General features: G+C 42.8%; 1 protein-coding gene across 1 annotated transcript in view; it reads left to right on the top strand.

Annotated features, from left to right (window-relative positions):
• The first annotated feature begins 8,746 nt into the window (after window positions 1-8,746).
• quob (quattro b) overlaps window positions 8,747-16,658 on the top strand; it is a 28,719-nt gene continuing 20,807 nt past the window's right edge. Inside the window, exon 1 of the mRNA XM_083972502.1 lies at window positions 8,747-9,003. Coding sequence (XP_083828628.1) covers window positions 9,001-9,003 — 3 coding nt within the window. The 5' untranslated portion in view covers window positions 8,747-9,000. The remainder of the gene's footprint in view (window positions 9,004-16,658) is intronic.

Genomic DNA, 16,658 nt, shown 5'->3' with positions numbered 1-16,658 from the left:
GCTGTGAGACCTTACATAAACAGGGTTGTGCGTTTTCAAATCATGTCCAATCAGTTTTATTTACCACAGGCGGACCCCGATTTAGAAACATCTCAAAGATGATCAAGCGAAATTGGAGGCAGTGGAGCTAAATTTCAAGTGTCATTGCAAACAGTCTGAGTATTTCCACAATGTCATTGTGATATTATTTTTCTTTTTTTAATAGATTTTGTCATTATGGGGTGTTGGGTGTAGATTTACTGTATGTGGACAACATAAGGCTGCAACAAAACTCGCTGCAGTGTGTAGAGAAGGAAAGTATTGGTGCCACTTAATCAAACAACAGCAATCTAAACCTCATTTTGTCTTTTTAAAAGTCCTAATGTGAAGGAAAATAACAAATCCTGATGTGGTTTTATGTTAAAAATGGTCTCTTCAACTTGAGCGTCCAGTAACTATCAACTCTTTTCCAAGGAAATCATTTCTGCCTGCCTCTCCCCTTCTAATAATTTTCGTACAGTCCCTTAGCGCTGGCCTTTGTTCCTTGATCTCTATCACAGGAAGAGTAAATCATGTTGCTGTTGTGCATTGGGCTGGTCCTTTAGGTCGTCAGTCCAGCACAGCGCGGCTTTATGGTTAGCCAAAACATCTGCTGCACCCACAGCCATGACCCAAAGAAAGCAAAGGAAGCAGGCACAGCTGAGACTTGGAGAAATTAAGCGAAACTACCGTAAACACTTTATATAAGACGTCGAGGAAAAAACAATTTAGGGTTTGGGTACTTGAATTAAAAGTGCTTTTGAAGTACAAACAGAGAAGAAATGACAAGAAAGAGACCCAAAAAACAGAGGGGAAAGGTTAAAGTAATGATACACAAATAGGAATTTTTCATGCTCAGCGTCTCAGAAAAGGATTAACAACTTTGTCCAGTTCAAGTTCCAGTTACTAAGTGATAAATCAGGAAGATTAGCTCCAGTCAAAAAAGGCAGCCACCTCCCAACAGCTGCTTCTGGAGTGCTTACTGCTGAAAAAAGAAAACTGCAAGAACAGGGGGAGAAAAGAGCAGGGACAAGAGAGCTAAAAAACACTGAGTTCATCTGGGTTAAAGAATGGACTAAGCAAAGGGTGAGGGACGGAGAAGAGGGAAGGCAAGAAAAGGAAAGGAGGAAAGAATGGAGACAGAGGAAATAGCTGATTGAGAAGAGTGCTGAGAGATCAGTGTCAGCGAAGGTGAAGCAGTTAGAGGAAGTCTGAGAGAAATGATCCCGAGAGACACCGAGGAGACCTTTGATGAGACAGATACCGGGAAAGAGAGAGGAAGAGAGGGTGGGGACAGCTGACGGATCAGATTTACACTGTCTGGTGGTGACTCAGTGGTATTTAATAAAGCTCACACATTGTTGTGTTGTTGTCTCGGGCTTTCCCAACTAAATTAACACCCATGTTTACTCACATGTCAGACTCTGTGAATTACACCATAAATCTGCTGATGATACTGGTCACTGTGGCCTTCTTCCATCTTATTAATGGATCTTGTGAGAGCCAAACATTGCATCTCAGTAGTAAAACAGTATTTGTACAGTAAGCTCTTTAGTCAGAGGAAAGAAGCATGAGGACATCTTTCCTCCAAGCTCCTCTTTTCCCACACATACGCACACACACCTGTTGTCCTCCGCTTCACCTGAAATAACATTGTGTGTGAGCACAGCAGTCTATCTGTGACTCAGCTGCATGTTTGGGTCTCCCTGTTTCTCATGGTTGCAGCAGCAGGCGTTGTTTTCATATACCACTCTTCCAAAACACCACTGTGTCGACAGCTTTGCTTACACAGGCAAACAGAGTTGAGAGTTAACCATTAAACACTGTCTTAGTGCCGACTTCCTGGGCATCTTAATCACTACCCCAGTCCAGTGACTTCCCATGCAGGAAAAGCTTTATGTGATTATTACACAGAATGACTGGTTAGCATTTAAACAGGCAGTGTATTACTTAATGTATTGTATATTACTTAAAGCAGATATCAGCTTCACGGCCGTTTCGGCTAATGCTGCGTTCAAGGCAGGCTTTTGAAACCGTAAGTTACAGCTTCAAGTCACAACTACGACTTGGTAGCGTTCCAGGTAACCCGTAGCTCGTGTTTTTACCATCCTGTTGTCTGTGAAAGTTCCCTATAACGGCCACTCGTAACTTCCGACCCGTGAACTCGTACCAGATCGAACTGGTATGACTTCACAGGAAGGAAAAACACAAAGTACGAGTTTCTTTGAACGCACCATGAGTTAGCAGCCCCCGCCCTTGTCAGGCATCAATTGGTCCTCGTGCTACGTCACCACATTCACGCGCATCCCTTGGCTGCACACACAGCCCTTCATGCCGTTCTCTCTCCTCATTGGATAACACTTGTATCCCACAAGGAAAATTTTCTCCTCGGGTTACAGCAGAGCAGAGTGACGGAGAGACTCGTGTTTAGGCTGAAATGCTTCATGTAAGTGATTGCTGACGGAAAATAGGACTATTTAGGACTTATATTAACAAAAACATTCCACTGATATCTGCTTTAACATGAAGCTAACCTTGACCACTAGTACTACTCATGTACGTTCATGTTTTGAAATCATTTCTGCAATGGCCAGTGTGTAGAAAATAATTCAGACACATAGGCTAAAAGTAAAGTCAAAACTTAAGTAAAACTTTAGCCTTTATCGTACTTTCAGATCAAAGCTAATCGCATGCTAGCATGTTTACTTTTACATTCACATGCATAACTAACAGGAGCAATTACACTAAGCTAAAATAAAACTCAGGTAAAGCTATTGTTACTTTTTAGTCAACAAAGCAATTACTGTATTTGTGTTAAGCTAGCTGCCACATGTGTGATCAGCAACCTCATAAGATGAAACATTTTTACAAATGTCATAATGAAAGGTATGCTAACATGTTAATATTCTTTAAAAAGAATTAGGCCTACTATAGCATCATAACGTTCAGGTCAAGAGGTCATCAACGTTAAATCAAACATTTTCATCCGAAAAGCGAACCGAGTTCTGCTTGGCTATCACTATAGCGTATTAGTTTCCTCCTCTAAAGATGAAGGTCTAGTGGAACCATAGTGTGAATAAAATTGCTATTACTTACCATTAGTTCAACAAAATTCTAAAATGTTTAGAATTCACATACCCAAAGTTAGCCAGTCGAGAAATTGAGTATGAGACAACGAAAAGGTCCGGAGTGTGTCGCAATTTACTCTACCCATTGCCACATGGGCCAGTTGCATGCCAACTGTAGCCCAAAAGTCAACACTATCATCTGGGCAAGTGCTTCAATTACAGAAATGTCCCACAAGAGAAATTCCCTCAACAATTTCTAAGGTATGGCCAAACCGAAGTGGTTATGATGTGGCCCTCATGTGTTTTGCCACATCACATTTGTCAGTGTCATACCACATGTGGTCAAAAGTATATTCTATTATCTGGGCCAAGTACTATACCTCAATAAAAGAAGTTTACCAGAAGAGAAATTCCCTCCAATGTTGAATATATGGCAACATGTATATGGTTACGATTTGGCCCTCGTACAGTACGTTTTGCCATACCACATCTCAGCCAGAGGTGCCAGCTAAATGCCACATGTGTGGCCCAAAAGTCAAAGAGTTTTTTTTTTTTTCTGGACTGACTTGTTAAGAAAACTATTTTTAAAAAGGCAGCAAAAAGAGCTAATTTATTTACTAAACTGGAATTGGAAGCATCTTGTGAACAGCTGGAATGGCTGGAGGTTTTACTTTACTGTCTGCCAGGATTGCATGACGACAGCTCTAGAGCTGGGCCTGATAAAATATCAAAACGTCCTGACTTATTCATTTGTTTGTTTGGGTGACAATGTGGTTTTCCCTTTGGCAGTACCCCTCCAGTGAAATTTATCATTTTTTGCTCCACTAGCGGAGAGGAACTGAGAACAACTGTCTGGTTTTCATCTACAATATAGCAGTGTTGTTTTCTGCTGGGTAATGAGCGTTACATCCTCAGAAGACTAGTGACACTTTCATTCTGAATCATTTGTTGGGGAAAAAGTGGGAAACAAAAGTTTTTAAAACAAATGTCTCACGCTTCCCACATAGTGTCTCAGCTTGCAGCCATTTCTTTTCTCCTCTGGCTTGTCTGCTGTTGTTCACACCTGCTTCCTACGCTGGACCAGCACCCAGCGGTGGCCAGCTGGGGTTGAAGCCTCTCAGCGCTGTGACTCGCAGGAAAACACTTCAAGACAGACAGGGACCAACCAAAACATGTGGGATAGCTCAGTGGGTCCACCATGAGAGTTTCACATATGATAATAATCCCTGCAACATCTAAATGCTTACTTCTTTATGTGAACCAAAGCTTTTGTACACAGAGCCGGAAAAGTCTTTGATTTAATTGGATCAAACTCTCCCAGAAGAAACAATCGATCTTTAGAAGATCATTGCACAGTCCTCAATTACTTTACTGTAAATTGATGTGATATCTGCAAACCACTGAATTACCTACTAGAATGTCCACTCAAACCCTAAGGAAAAAAAAAAGTATATAAAACATATGCTTTGTTCTTTCCGGCTATGGCAAATATGTTTCCAGTTTGGGAAGTCTTTAATGCATCATTCCTCTCCTGCAGTGTATGCACGGTCCATTTGCCTTCAACATTTGATCTTCAAAGCTCTCACACAGACACATCCAGGCTATATCCATAGATTGCAGTTGAGTGGGATTCATTGGCAAAGCACATTGTTTTCCAACAGGGGGATTGAAGTTCATATTGTGGATTTGCCCCCAACAGGATTTCATGATATAATAACAACATGATGTGAAGAGTATTATCTGTGGTGGTGAGAGCAAGACCACAGGGGAATCTGAGTCTCTGCAAACAGGGATTATAATGTATCTTACTATACTGTATACAGATCACTGGCTGCTGGGAGAGTGGTGTGCTCTGTTTGTTTGTGCTAACGTTTTTTTTAAATTACACTTTGCATATCAAATGTGCGACTATCTCTGAAAAGACTTTCTGTAGTGAATGTTATTTTTTCTCTTCTAAAAAGCAAGATACCTTTTTTTTTGTCCTTTTGTCTACACTGACAAAAGGACGTGTTTGTGTCCCAGCGAGACCTTCTCTCACTATTAAACTGCGATGTCTCATTATAAAATCTCAGTGGGAACAAAAGCTATTAAATTGGGACAGATGGAAAGCAATTTAAAGTGTTGAAGGCGTCTCTGTCCTGTCTTTTATTAGCTGTAAAAATGGAGCGTGATATATAGAACTCGATAGACCGATGGATTTACAATTACAGGGGAAACGAACATTTGGGAACATTTAGTGTGACAGTGCATCACTCAGCAGCACCTGAACTAACGGTGAGAGACAAGCACACACATGCAAAGAGTCCCACTGACCCTGAAGGAATGCTCTTGTGTAGGTAACATCTTCACAAGACCCTTATTTTCGTTCTTATGCTCAAGCACCACGCAGAGTGACATGCTACTCCAAACATGCCCTAAATCCTGTCTTTAACAAGCGAGCCAGAAATACCTGACACATACACAAAAAACACATCTGTGGTGTAGACAGATACTAACAGGGAAGAAGCCTGGACTTCTATCCCTTCTGTTTGTTGAAAGAACAAACCAAAAGGTCTAAAGCACGAGCCTGAGGGCCCCCTAATCTTGACAGGCCGGGGTCAGGCAGGAAATGATGTCACAGTCACAGCAGCAGATCTCTGCTGATAAGGTCACTCTCCCTGGGAAAGAGGACGAAGCGCGAGACAGATAACCCCTTTGTCTCCTCCTTCCTGCCTTCATCTCGTCCCATCAAGACGTGACTGACTGCGTCTGACTGAGAGCTGTTCAGACGTTCGTCACCGAGACAGTAGACTTCATATAATAATGTCCCACAGGAAGTGTTTGGGCCTGATCCAAGAAGCGGACACACTCGACGGATCACCAGCGCTGAGGCTGCTGCTGCTCCTCTCTTTTCTCTCGCGTTAAATGAAAAACAACCCGCGACACATAAACCTAATGAATATGGGCTTGGAGAGCAAATGGAGTTAGATAATTGATCCAAGAAGTGATGCAGGAGGTAGATTGCCCCGAGGAAGAGCTGGTGCTTTCTAATCCTTTAATGACAATTAGTGTGTTGTACGCTCACTGTGAGTCATGCTTTATAGACTGTAGGCTGCTGTGTCTAAGTGTACATGGGAGGCCAGCGCTGCTTGAAGTAAACACTAAAAGGGGTCCTTGCTCACTCGCCTCAGGAGTCTCTCCCACTCACTGGGAAGAATTTAGAAATGCGGGGTGGAGGGGGAAGGCGCAGTTGTCGGGGGGGGTATTGTGTTATTTATTGCTTGCGTGCAAGTATGTGTGAGAATTATGTGTTTATGTCTACAGTATATTGAAGTAAAATTGCAGCGTTCGTACGTATGTGTTTATACGGCTGCTTAATGAAGCGATGTGGGCGTGTGCTCCAAAACTTCCTGGCTTTGGCAGCATCTCCGGAGCACTCGCCCCTCTATCCTCTATCTCTGTGTACATTTCCCCCGTCTAGGTTTGTCTGGTTCACCGTCTGTGTTCCTATGAGTGTTTATGTCTGCATTTTTAACAGCACCCTATCAAATCTCCGACCGTTCTGTGACTCACAGAGCGCAGAGCAAGAGCAGACCATACCCACCACCACCACCACCACCACCGCCGCCGCCCGCCCGCCGCCCCCACTTCAACCCCATTCCTCCGTCCCCTCTGTTAGTTTAGATGGACAGCCCATCTGGTTTTCATGAAGGAAAGGGATCAAAACTCAGTGTCAGCCCGCTGCGGCCCACTTTCATCCCGGCCGACCTCAGCTTCACCGTCACGTTTCTGGAGGGGGGAGAGGAGGGGAGGGGGGACGACCTGGACTGGTCTAGACCTTGACAATGAGTGAAAAGAAAAAAAGGAAGAAAGAAAGAAAGAAAAGAAAAGTCGACTGCCCCACATTCTCATAAATCAGCTGTAGTCACAGATAAAGAGTGCAAATGATACGCATGAGAAAAATGGTCGATTTGAGCCAAACATTGTTTTTGCGAAATAGAAACGACACGATACGACTGTAAAAAGCTAACGTTCCTCCACATCTGCTGAGTGTTTGTGATAGCTGCTTTATGCCGTGATAAAATGTCAGTGATATTTATATTTTGTCATAATGCAAGCTAAGGCATAAATATACACCATAAGTAAACTGTTGATGAACTAATGAGCTCTTTGGCTTCACTATGCTCTTTTCTCTCTTGCCAAAATGTAATAAGATCTCTAATATTGAGTGTTTCAGACGAAGACCAAAGCAGAGGCTTCATGAAGGACCTGCTGTTTTTCTTACTGTTCTCTTAATCCCCTCTGAAAACAACTGTACACATTAAAGCCACAAGTTATGATCCTTTGTCAAGGAGGCATGGAAGAAAGGAAATGATGGAGAAGGCGAGAACGACACAAAGAGGAGAAATGGAGGGGGTTTGGAGTAGTGTAACACATGTGAAGAAAGTCACCTACATATTTTCGTGGTTTAGGGTGAAAGACAAATTAGCATGGCTGTCTTGCCGTGAAAGAAAAACATGTGAGGAATGTTCAAGAGACTGCAGTTTTCTGCAGAGTGGGAAACCGCAGCGTTGGGAGACCGAGGGAGGCTTAGAGTTTATGTCTCCAGCTGCTGCAACTTTCACCTGCTGGATAAAAACTTTGGATTCAAAGAAAAATATATTCTGTCATTCTTTTTCTAAATGAAGCGATGAACCTCTCTCGTGCCATTTCTGGAATTTGAGTGAAGAAACAGACCGAGGGTGTCGAACCCGCCTCGCTCACGCTCATTCTCTGGCCTCCAGCCGACAGAAATAAACGACGGCCTGTCAGTCTTTCTCCTGGAGGAATTCCTCAACCTCGCTTCTTCATCTTCTTCTTCAGGTCTTGAGTTTCCTATTCTATACATCTTCAAACTCCAGATGTAAAAATGTAAGTCCAGAGGGGTGTAACCCTGCATTCCTCTGGCCTAATGTGGAGGTATATAGCGGCACTTCTTCTCATGCCTGCTGCTTGGCTTGGTCCTCTGCAGGGAAGCCCTTCCGCTTTGATACGAGTCAAAGACTGGGCAGTCTGCCGGAAGACAATTGCTGAAGAAAGGAAATGAGAAAGCCTGGAGCAGACAGTGGAAGTCTACGAGGGGAAAAAAGGAGAGAGAGAGGAGAAAAGAGTGACTTAGCCTTCTAAAAAGCTCCCTGTGATTAAAATAGAAAGAAAGGGGCCACAAACGAGGGGCTGGATTTCTGCAGCTCTCTGATGCCGGGCCAGAGAGGAGAGGAGAGAGGAGTGTGTATGCATGCATCCATGCGCATGTATGTGTGTGTGTGTGTTTACATGCATGGCTGTTTGAGGTCGTACCTTGCATAGAATAACACATACACAATCGGTGAGTGTGTCTGCACCGGCGGCCAGCATGCTTTTGTGTATCCATTTGTGGAATAGTGTGACTGTGACCGTGGGTGTGGTCGGGTGTGTGATAAAGCCCGAGTGTTAGAGAGAACGGGTGAGAGAGAGAGAGCGAGCGAAGAAACTCTGAAAAGCCTTGAGGGGGATTTCCTCTGAAAGGGAAAGCTTTTCTCCTCCCCCTCTCAGACACTCTTCCCTTCCCTCCTTCCCTTCCTCCCTTCCTCCCTCCCTCCCTTCCTCTCTCTCTTACCCCCAAACACTCCAGAGAAGCGAAAGAGAAGTGAAAGAGGAGAATCAACAGGCAGCTTGACAATCTGCAGCCCAAATGCTCAGGCTTGTGAGAAAGTCCACGAGGAATGCAGATTGCTCTTCGCCCGACGCAACTCACTGTCATGTGGACGTACTTCGGCCGCCTCCTGTTGTTGATGCGCTGAACATGGCAAGTCTGTCGGCGGCTCGGAGCCCAGGGAAGAGGCTGTCTGCAGAGGATTATCAGGAGCCAAGAATGAAACAACTTTGTGTCTGATAAGAGGAGCAAACTCCTGCAAAGATGGTAAAGTAACATCAGGTTGTTTTGTCTTTACTCCTGGTTGTCGTTGGTGTTGTTATCTGCTGCTGCTCGTCTCTGGTTGAGGAGTTAAAGTGCTCCACTGACCCACTAACTGGGAGCATGAGTTTCTGACTTTGTTTCTCTCTCTGTGGTTTTGGCAGTCATGTGTCACTCAACTTTTACAAGCCTCGTCTGTTCCAAGTCTGGTTTAGAGAAGAAAAGAAATCTATTTCAAACGCTTTAAGTCTTTTTTTCCTCCCCTCTTTATCACTGGTGCATATCTTTTGTGCTCTCTTTTTTTTTATATGAAACCTTGTCTTTATAGCACAAAGCTAATGTCACAGCACTCTCCAAACCTTTTTTTTGTTATCCTGAGCACAGTCGGTGGGACTGTTTCACTTCCACAGCCCAAAGCATCTCAAGCTTTCCAAGTGTGCGCACGTTGACAAAGAGAGCGACGGAGAGAGGCACATTGTCTTTTGTTTTGCTTCTTGGAGCCCTTTGATCAGGACTTAATTGATGCGGATGGCAGACATACTTCAGCGAGTGGAGAGTGTTTTGGTGTATAAATTATTTGGCTGCTTTGCATCTGCTGCACATAATGGAAATTCTCCAGTTCAGTGTTTTTTTTTTTCGGCTCTTTAAGAAGTTCAAACTGCAGGTCTCTAATGACTGGAGAGGAACTAGTCACAACAGAAACTAATTAATGACAGTGAGTGTGTGTGTGAGCCGCAAGATGGGAACATTTTAACCTCGTTTGAACTTGTATTTACCGGTCCCTGCTGCTGTTGCTGCTGCTGTTTTCCAATCTGCCAAATATTTACAGATTAAGATCAGACTGATGCAAGACTGTGAACTTTTTTTTGGCAAACTCAGATCTATTCATCGAATCTCCACAATGGGCCAATTTGGATCATTTTATTCATTGAAGCTTTCTCCTTTTACAGAGCGAAGCAGTCAGACCTGTAATATCTGTCTAGGTCTGCCAGTCAAATAAATGATAGTTTTACAGAGAGCAGGAAGGAAGGATGTTTAAAGAAGAAGTCCAAACTTGGCTGCTGCTCATCATGGCCACCACTGCGCTCTGTCCTCCGCTCACAGCCACTGCAGCACTTGTTTGACCAGCTTTTACAGCTTCCATCTGTTTGTTTTACTTATTGCATGACTGATGCTGTCCTATTGCATGACTGATGCTGGTTACTACCCCACCAACGTACCGTCACGAGCCCGCAGAGTCTCTCTAGTCTACATCATTGAATTACTGTTGAGGTTGCGTGACCAGGAGTTTGTATCTTGGATAAACACTCAACAAACAAACGAAATCCAGAACACTAGCATGCTGGTGGGTTCTGTATTTGCATTTTAGTTACTGTGTGACAGGGGCAACCGAGAGTCATTCATTCACCAGCAAGGTCAAGCACTTTCTTCTTAAGACCTCACAACAGCATGTGGTGTTTTTTTTTTCCCCCCATCGAGTGTACAGTAAACATGGTGATCTGGCTCAGGGCAGATAGTATGTGTGTAGTGCAGCAGTGCTGTTTGTCTGTTGAAGTATTCAAAGTTTATTCAAAGCTCATGCAAAGCCAGTTTAGAGTTGCTTAAAAAAAATGTGCTTTGCATGAGCTTTCAGCAGGTCTTTCACCGATTCATGCAAAACGGAGAAAATGCCAACCAGCTGTGATTAGCAAAAGTTCATTTCTTGGACTTTGCTTTTCTTAATCCACAGCAGAGAGACAAGCCTGTAAAAAAAAACAGCATTCACTAGTTTTTCTGCTGCTACTTGGGTGAAATAGCGAAACAGAAAGTGAACATTAACAGATTATAACACTTAACAGTTTGTTTGTAACTAATGTGCGACCAAAATTTACAATACTTTATATGGAAGTAGTTCTTTAGCCTCGAAATACTCCTTTATATTCACTATTTTTTACCTCTTTATCTATTCATTCATTGATTTGCTGGGCTGGAAACAGACTTTTAAAAATGAGCTGCTGGCTGCTTCTATGATTGTTGTTTATATAAGAGACTGAGAGACTAAACCAAAACCTCAGCTGATAAACCTCGGTAGGTTTTTTCACATGCACAAATGTAGTCCATTGTCATAAAGATAGGGAATATTGCTTTTATCATCTTTTACCCTGCAGCTAACTGACAGCAACAGGCACAAGCTGTCATAGACTATAACATACATGCTGCATGCATTACAGGGTCACAGCTGTATCTCTCTCTCCCTCTCTAAAAAGAGTGCTGGGATAGTCATCAGTAGCTCCCTCCCCTGCCTGCAACAAGTCAGCACATCTTTACAATGCTGTCATCTGTGTTCAAGTCTGGCAGACGAATAATACTCCATGCCCATTGCATTGCTTCACTTGCTGTGATTTTGCCAAATCCCCACCAAAGGAGTCAGACAGAGAAAATTAAAACAATAAACTGCTGTGATTTATGGAGAAAAAGATGAATAATTGCAGACATCTGCCCTGTGTAGCTGTGTGAGGCGAATTATTTCTAATTTGCCTAAGTCACAGAGTCAGGGGTTTGGAGAGCTGTCACGGAGCTCTGAACTGGATTTTTCAGTGTGTTTGTTATCTATGTATCACAAAAAGTGGGTCAAACCCAACAGAGGCTGTGCGGTGCATTTTCACAAAAACACACGCATTTGCCAAGTGTTCAGGGGGAATCAGCTATAGGCTGTGTGCGACTCTGTTTTCAGACTGCATTGTCTCTAGAAACTCAGTTGCAGCAACACTGTCATCATTTCCTTCCCAGACTTTGTTTGAGTGTTGCTGCTGTTGTGGCCTCTGGTGCCTTGGTTTTGTTTTGTTTTTAGGAGGAAAACTGTTGTATTTGAGCTACTTCAGCGGTCATGTCACACCACCCTAACCCAGACTAAAGAATAGGTTTCTGCTTGCCTGTATTTAAAACCAGCTGAACAACTTCAATCTTATCTGTGAGAGCCTGAGGTGGCACTTAGGGTGGAAATTTCACATCGTCACCCAAGGTGCACAGAGTAAACCTTCCAATTACATATTTTTAAAGCACAGTTTGTTTGTGTTAGTGGTTCAAAACAAATTTTTCTCTCTCACATTTTTTTGTGCTCTGTTTGTGGTCTTGCACTTGTTTGCAGACTGAAGACTGAAGAGCAACAGATGTCAGTGTGCAGCTCACTCCTTATAAACACAATTGCACGCTGACCGACTTAAATTCCTTGTGCTATGGATTTCACAATGCCTTCCTTGTATTTTTTTAATGATGTTCAATTTCTTGGCCATTTTAACATTATTGAGTAGAACAATGGGAGCTATTATGGGCTGTTTTGCGCTATTCAAAAACAAACTATTTCAGAAGTGCATGTCTGGTCGTTTGCCAAAGTGCAAGCTCTGAGCGACGACCTTTGTTTTGTCATGTTACATGTGAGAGAGAGTTTGTGAATCAATCACAGAGGGGGGAAAAGAAAATCTACATGAGATGTTTTGAAATATTGCACGCTAGTTTCTTTTTTATTTGCATGAGGGAATTTCATCCTTCAGTGTTTTTGGCGTAACCGCATCGAGCCCTGTGCAAACACTGTACTTCCTTGGCGATCACCTCATCAGTCATTGAGCAACTCCATTAACTTTACACCTGTTGTGCATTTAAAAAATACGCTGAACTGTAAGTAGTAAGAGGAAAGAAGAGTTTCGAATCAGCTTCTTTGTTCAGTGTTTCACGGCATCGTCAAATCAGAGAACAATAAGGGAATCGATTTTAAAGCACCGTGCTTCAATGTTACATCTTCATAACATGCGGTTGCCATGAGTGGCAGCTGTTGAGTCAGCGTCTGTGATCTCCAAAGAGATGAGAGCAGAGATTTATGTTGGATTTACGCACACTCGCCTCATTGTCCTGCATAGGCAAATATTTCCAGGATGACTGTCTACAGTGTTGTTCTGAGACTTTCAGGTTAGATTGCAGATTATAACGAGATAGACGTTTCATTGTTCATTATTCAGATGACTAAACACCAAAGTAGAAACCTGACACAGGATTTATTTGCTCTCTTCGCTTTACAAACATGGCTCCAGTTCTGCTGAGCTACAAAATGAGTAATAATAGGATCCCCTGCCAGACTAAGTGTCTGTTAGTGAGAACGCACCAAGTTTACTCCTGGCAGAAATGACTCTTATAGCAAAGTCGTGGGAGTTTTGTCTCGTAAGGGGCTTTTTCTTCATCTTTTTTTTTTTTTTACTGGTTAAAAGGATTTTGAATGGTTTAGCTGAATGGAGTGGCCCTCTGCTGAGTTTAACAAGAGTGGATCTCACACAAAGACGCTACTGTCTTAGCGCCAAACAGAAGATACCGAATGTTTCAGGAGGAAAGAGGGGAGAAGATTGGGAGAGGATGAAAATCTGCATATTATGGACACGACTCATCTTTTCATGATACCATTTCTTGTGGTTAAGTGTCCTCTGTGTCCACAATGTGATTTTCTTTTTGTTATGGCCAAGTCGGTGGTGTGTCATCGTCTTCAGGCTCTGACTGGGACACATCTGCATGTCTGTACCTGCAGAACTCACCGAGTCAGTGATGTGGATTTACTGGCAGGTCTTAACGCAAACTGTCACTTCTGCTTATAGTTTTTTTTTTTAGTTTTAGGCCCAATGTGGGAGTGACAGTCAATTTGGATTTCAGATAAATGTGATAGGACCAGGGAGAGAATTAGCAAATCCTTTGAGCATGTCACATCGAGAGCTGTGTCCATTTAGTCGAGGTTAATCTCCTTTACCTTCGCTTATCTTTCGACTCTTTGTGGCTGATGACACACTATGCGTTACAACACATGACAGTTTGTTTATACTGTGGCTCAGATCTGACTTTCTTTAGCCAGAGCCCGAGGCAATACAGAAAAACCTGTAATTACCTGCTTAATGCTCTCTTTTGAAAAAACCTCTCTCTGCCTGACTAAATGGCAGACGAGACAAAGAGAGAGTGAACCTTTATAACAGATGCCTGTTGTTCGCGCTTACAACTCGGGTCAAACAATGATCTGGAGCTTCTTTCTAGAATTAAATCATTGGCTCCAGTGGACAATAGAGAGGGAATCCCCTTGTCCTGAATGTGTAGAGGAGGAGGCGGCGGTGGAATGAGGTCATCAGCTGGACATCGATCAAAACCTCATAATCTCCGCAGGCCGAGATAAAGGCTCAGGATTTAAGCTTGATTGAACGCACCTCGCTGGGTCCGACTGTGGGGGTCACGTACCGCGGGAAAAAGAAGCAGCAACTATGTTTGTGTCAACGAGAGGCAGATTTCATAGAGAGATATACAGTAAAAAAATATATATATATATCGTGTTATTGTGTTATCATTGTGATGGAGGGAAGTGATTGTGTCTGGGTGCTCGCTTGGGACTGAATAAATTGCTGTTGACCAGGAGTTTATTATAGGGGTGGGGAGGTGACACATCGCACTGCAGACAAAACAGCAGAGAGACTAAACACCAGCACCAGACGCTGCAGAAAAACCCTGGGAATGTGAGAATATTGATAAAGAAAATGTAGACTGTCTATTTTCTTACTGTATATCCCTCAGCAACAGGTTCACTACTGTAGCAGAGTTCCTATAGTTAACCAGCTAAAGCTTATGAATCCCTCTCAAAGATTTAAACATGCTTATATACGTATAAGCTATAAGTCGCACTAGTATTCACAAACAGGAAGTTATACTGTATCTGTTGCTTCAGTCAAATAGAGACTTTGAGAAATGACCAGGAAAGTCCAGCATCATATCCAGTGTGTTCTTCCTTTCACAACAGCCTGCCATTGCTATTATAAACTGAGATACTGAAGTGAAAAGAAAAGAAAAAAAACTCAGTACTGGTCCATAAAATGCGGAATGTGAGTTTTTAATATGAGATGCAGATGCTGTGAATGTATTGCATGTCAGGTATCCTGTCTTGTCCTGTTTAATAGTCATAAATATTTCTACAGGTCTGAGTTTGCTTTCTCATTGAACTATAGAAGAACTTAGCCAACATGTTTTAACCAGAATACATTTGCTTCCAATTCAAAAGGCCGACTATCATCTTTTTTTGTATGATTAGGCTATATGACCATCATTTTGATTAGAGTGATGATTAAAGTCAGTGTTTTTCAAAAAGCCAAAAACCGAAAGTGCCTCCTCAGGTCACGATTTTTGCTTTGTCTGAGAAGAATTCATGCTGAACCTCTTGCAGCTCAGGCCTGTTTGGCATGTTGTCTGGCAGTTTGTCAGATGTAATGAGATACAGAAGGACTCGCAACACCGGCAGCCACCCTCCCTCCCTCCCTGCCCTCAGTTCATTTGGCTGGCCAGCCTGTCTGAGCCGGGTCCAGCTGAGCTATGCTTAGGAAAGTCTCAAGAGGGTCTCACTCATATGAATATCACTCGCCAAACCACCCACAGAGAGAGAGAACCTCCAGTCGGGAAGAGGGGGGGCGAAATGCTTCATACTTTTAAACGTCTTTGTTTTGAGAGTTTATCCAGGCACTCAGCCTTTGTCCATTTCAAACCACAGCGATAACAAAAAAAAAGAGGCTTCAATCTCCAATGGTTTTGGAGTAATGTTGTGATAATAAATCACTGTAATCTTAGGTGAAGGTTGAATTGCAGTGAGGGGACTGACTGGAAGTTACAAAAAAGTAAGTCAGTGGATTTAGTAGTGAAATCTACAAGTCTGCAGTCGGGGGGCACATGCCAAGCTGTGCTGTGTTGGTTTAAATAAAACTTGCTGCTCAGAAATTGTTTTGTTTTTTTTCTTTCTTGTGTGCGTATGGCAACTTCACAGCGCTGTGCTTCATGAGAAATGACCTCAGGTTTTTACAGTAAGCTATGAGAGAAATTCAGGAGAACCGAAAGTTGAATGGCTGCAGTCAGTCTTTAAACAGCTGTGATGCATTACGAGTCAAGAGCACAGCCTCAAAGGTATTCTGTTGTCCATTTCCTAATCTGTTGTGACAGATGTGGACAATCAGAAAAAAGGAAGCATTCCTTTCGGCTGAGGGCATGCAACATCTACCGGAGATACAGAGATGCAGAAAGGTGGTCAAATACTTCAACAGCGATTGACATCCATCACTCTGCTTGTTAACTATAAGCTTATTTAAAAACAAAACATCACAGACACTGAGCACCACCTCCTTCTGTCCAAACAATATTAAAGATATAACTCAGAACAGAAATCATTATAAACAGTTGGAATTTCAAGACCTTTGCTCCCGATGTTTGATGTCCAAGTCGCTCGCATATTTATCAGTTAGCCAAACGCTTAGCACAGTCCCAGTGCTAACCAGTGTGGGGTCTTTGAAGCCGCTACACTTGTGTTTACCCTGGGCCGGTCTCTGGGCTTGGCCAGGCCATCAAGCTAAATGAGGAAGGGGATAAAAACAGAGGCCTTTGTGGAGCTGGGAGATTTGCTCAGCAGGATACTGTGAACTGATTGTATGAATAGCCTGCCTGCTGTGGTTAACTTCTAAGACCTGTCCAGATCAAAAAAATAAATATGCAAGTGTCAAGTCCTTATTTTCACCTGTTGACTCAGCATGAATATTATTGTTTTTCTTTTCATTGCGAAGAATTATTTATTTAACTCTACACACTAAGTGAGACAAAAGGAAACATGAGTACGGGAAATGAAGATCTCT

Source organism: Trachurus trachurus (assembly GCF_905171665.1).
Source record: "Trachurus trachurus genome assembly, chromosome: 5".
NCBI classification, from domain to species: domain Eukaryota; kingdom Metazoa; phylum Chordata; class Actinopteri; order Carangiformes; family Carangidae; genus Trachurus; species Trachurus trachurus.
The sequence above is the reverse complement of the archived record's forward strand: the minus strand, read 5'-3'. Positions and strand labels throughout refer to the sequence as shown.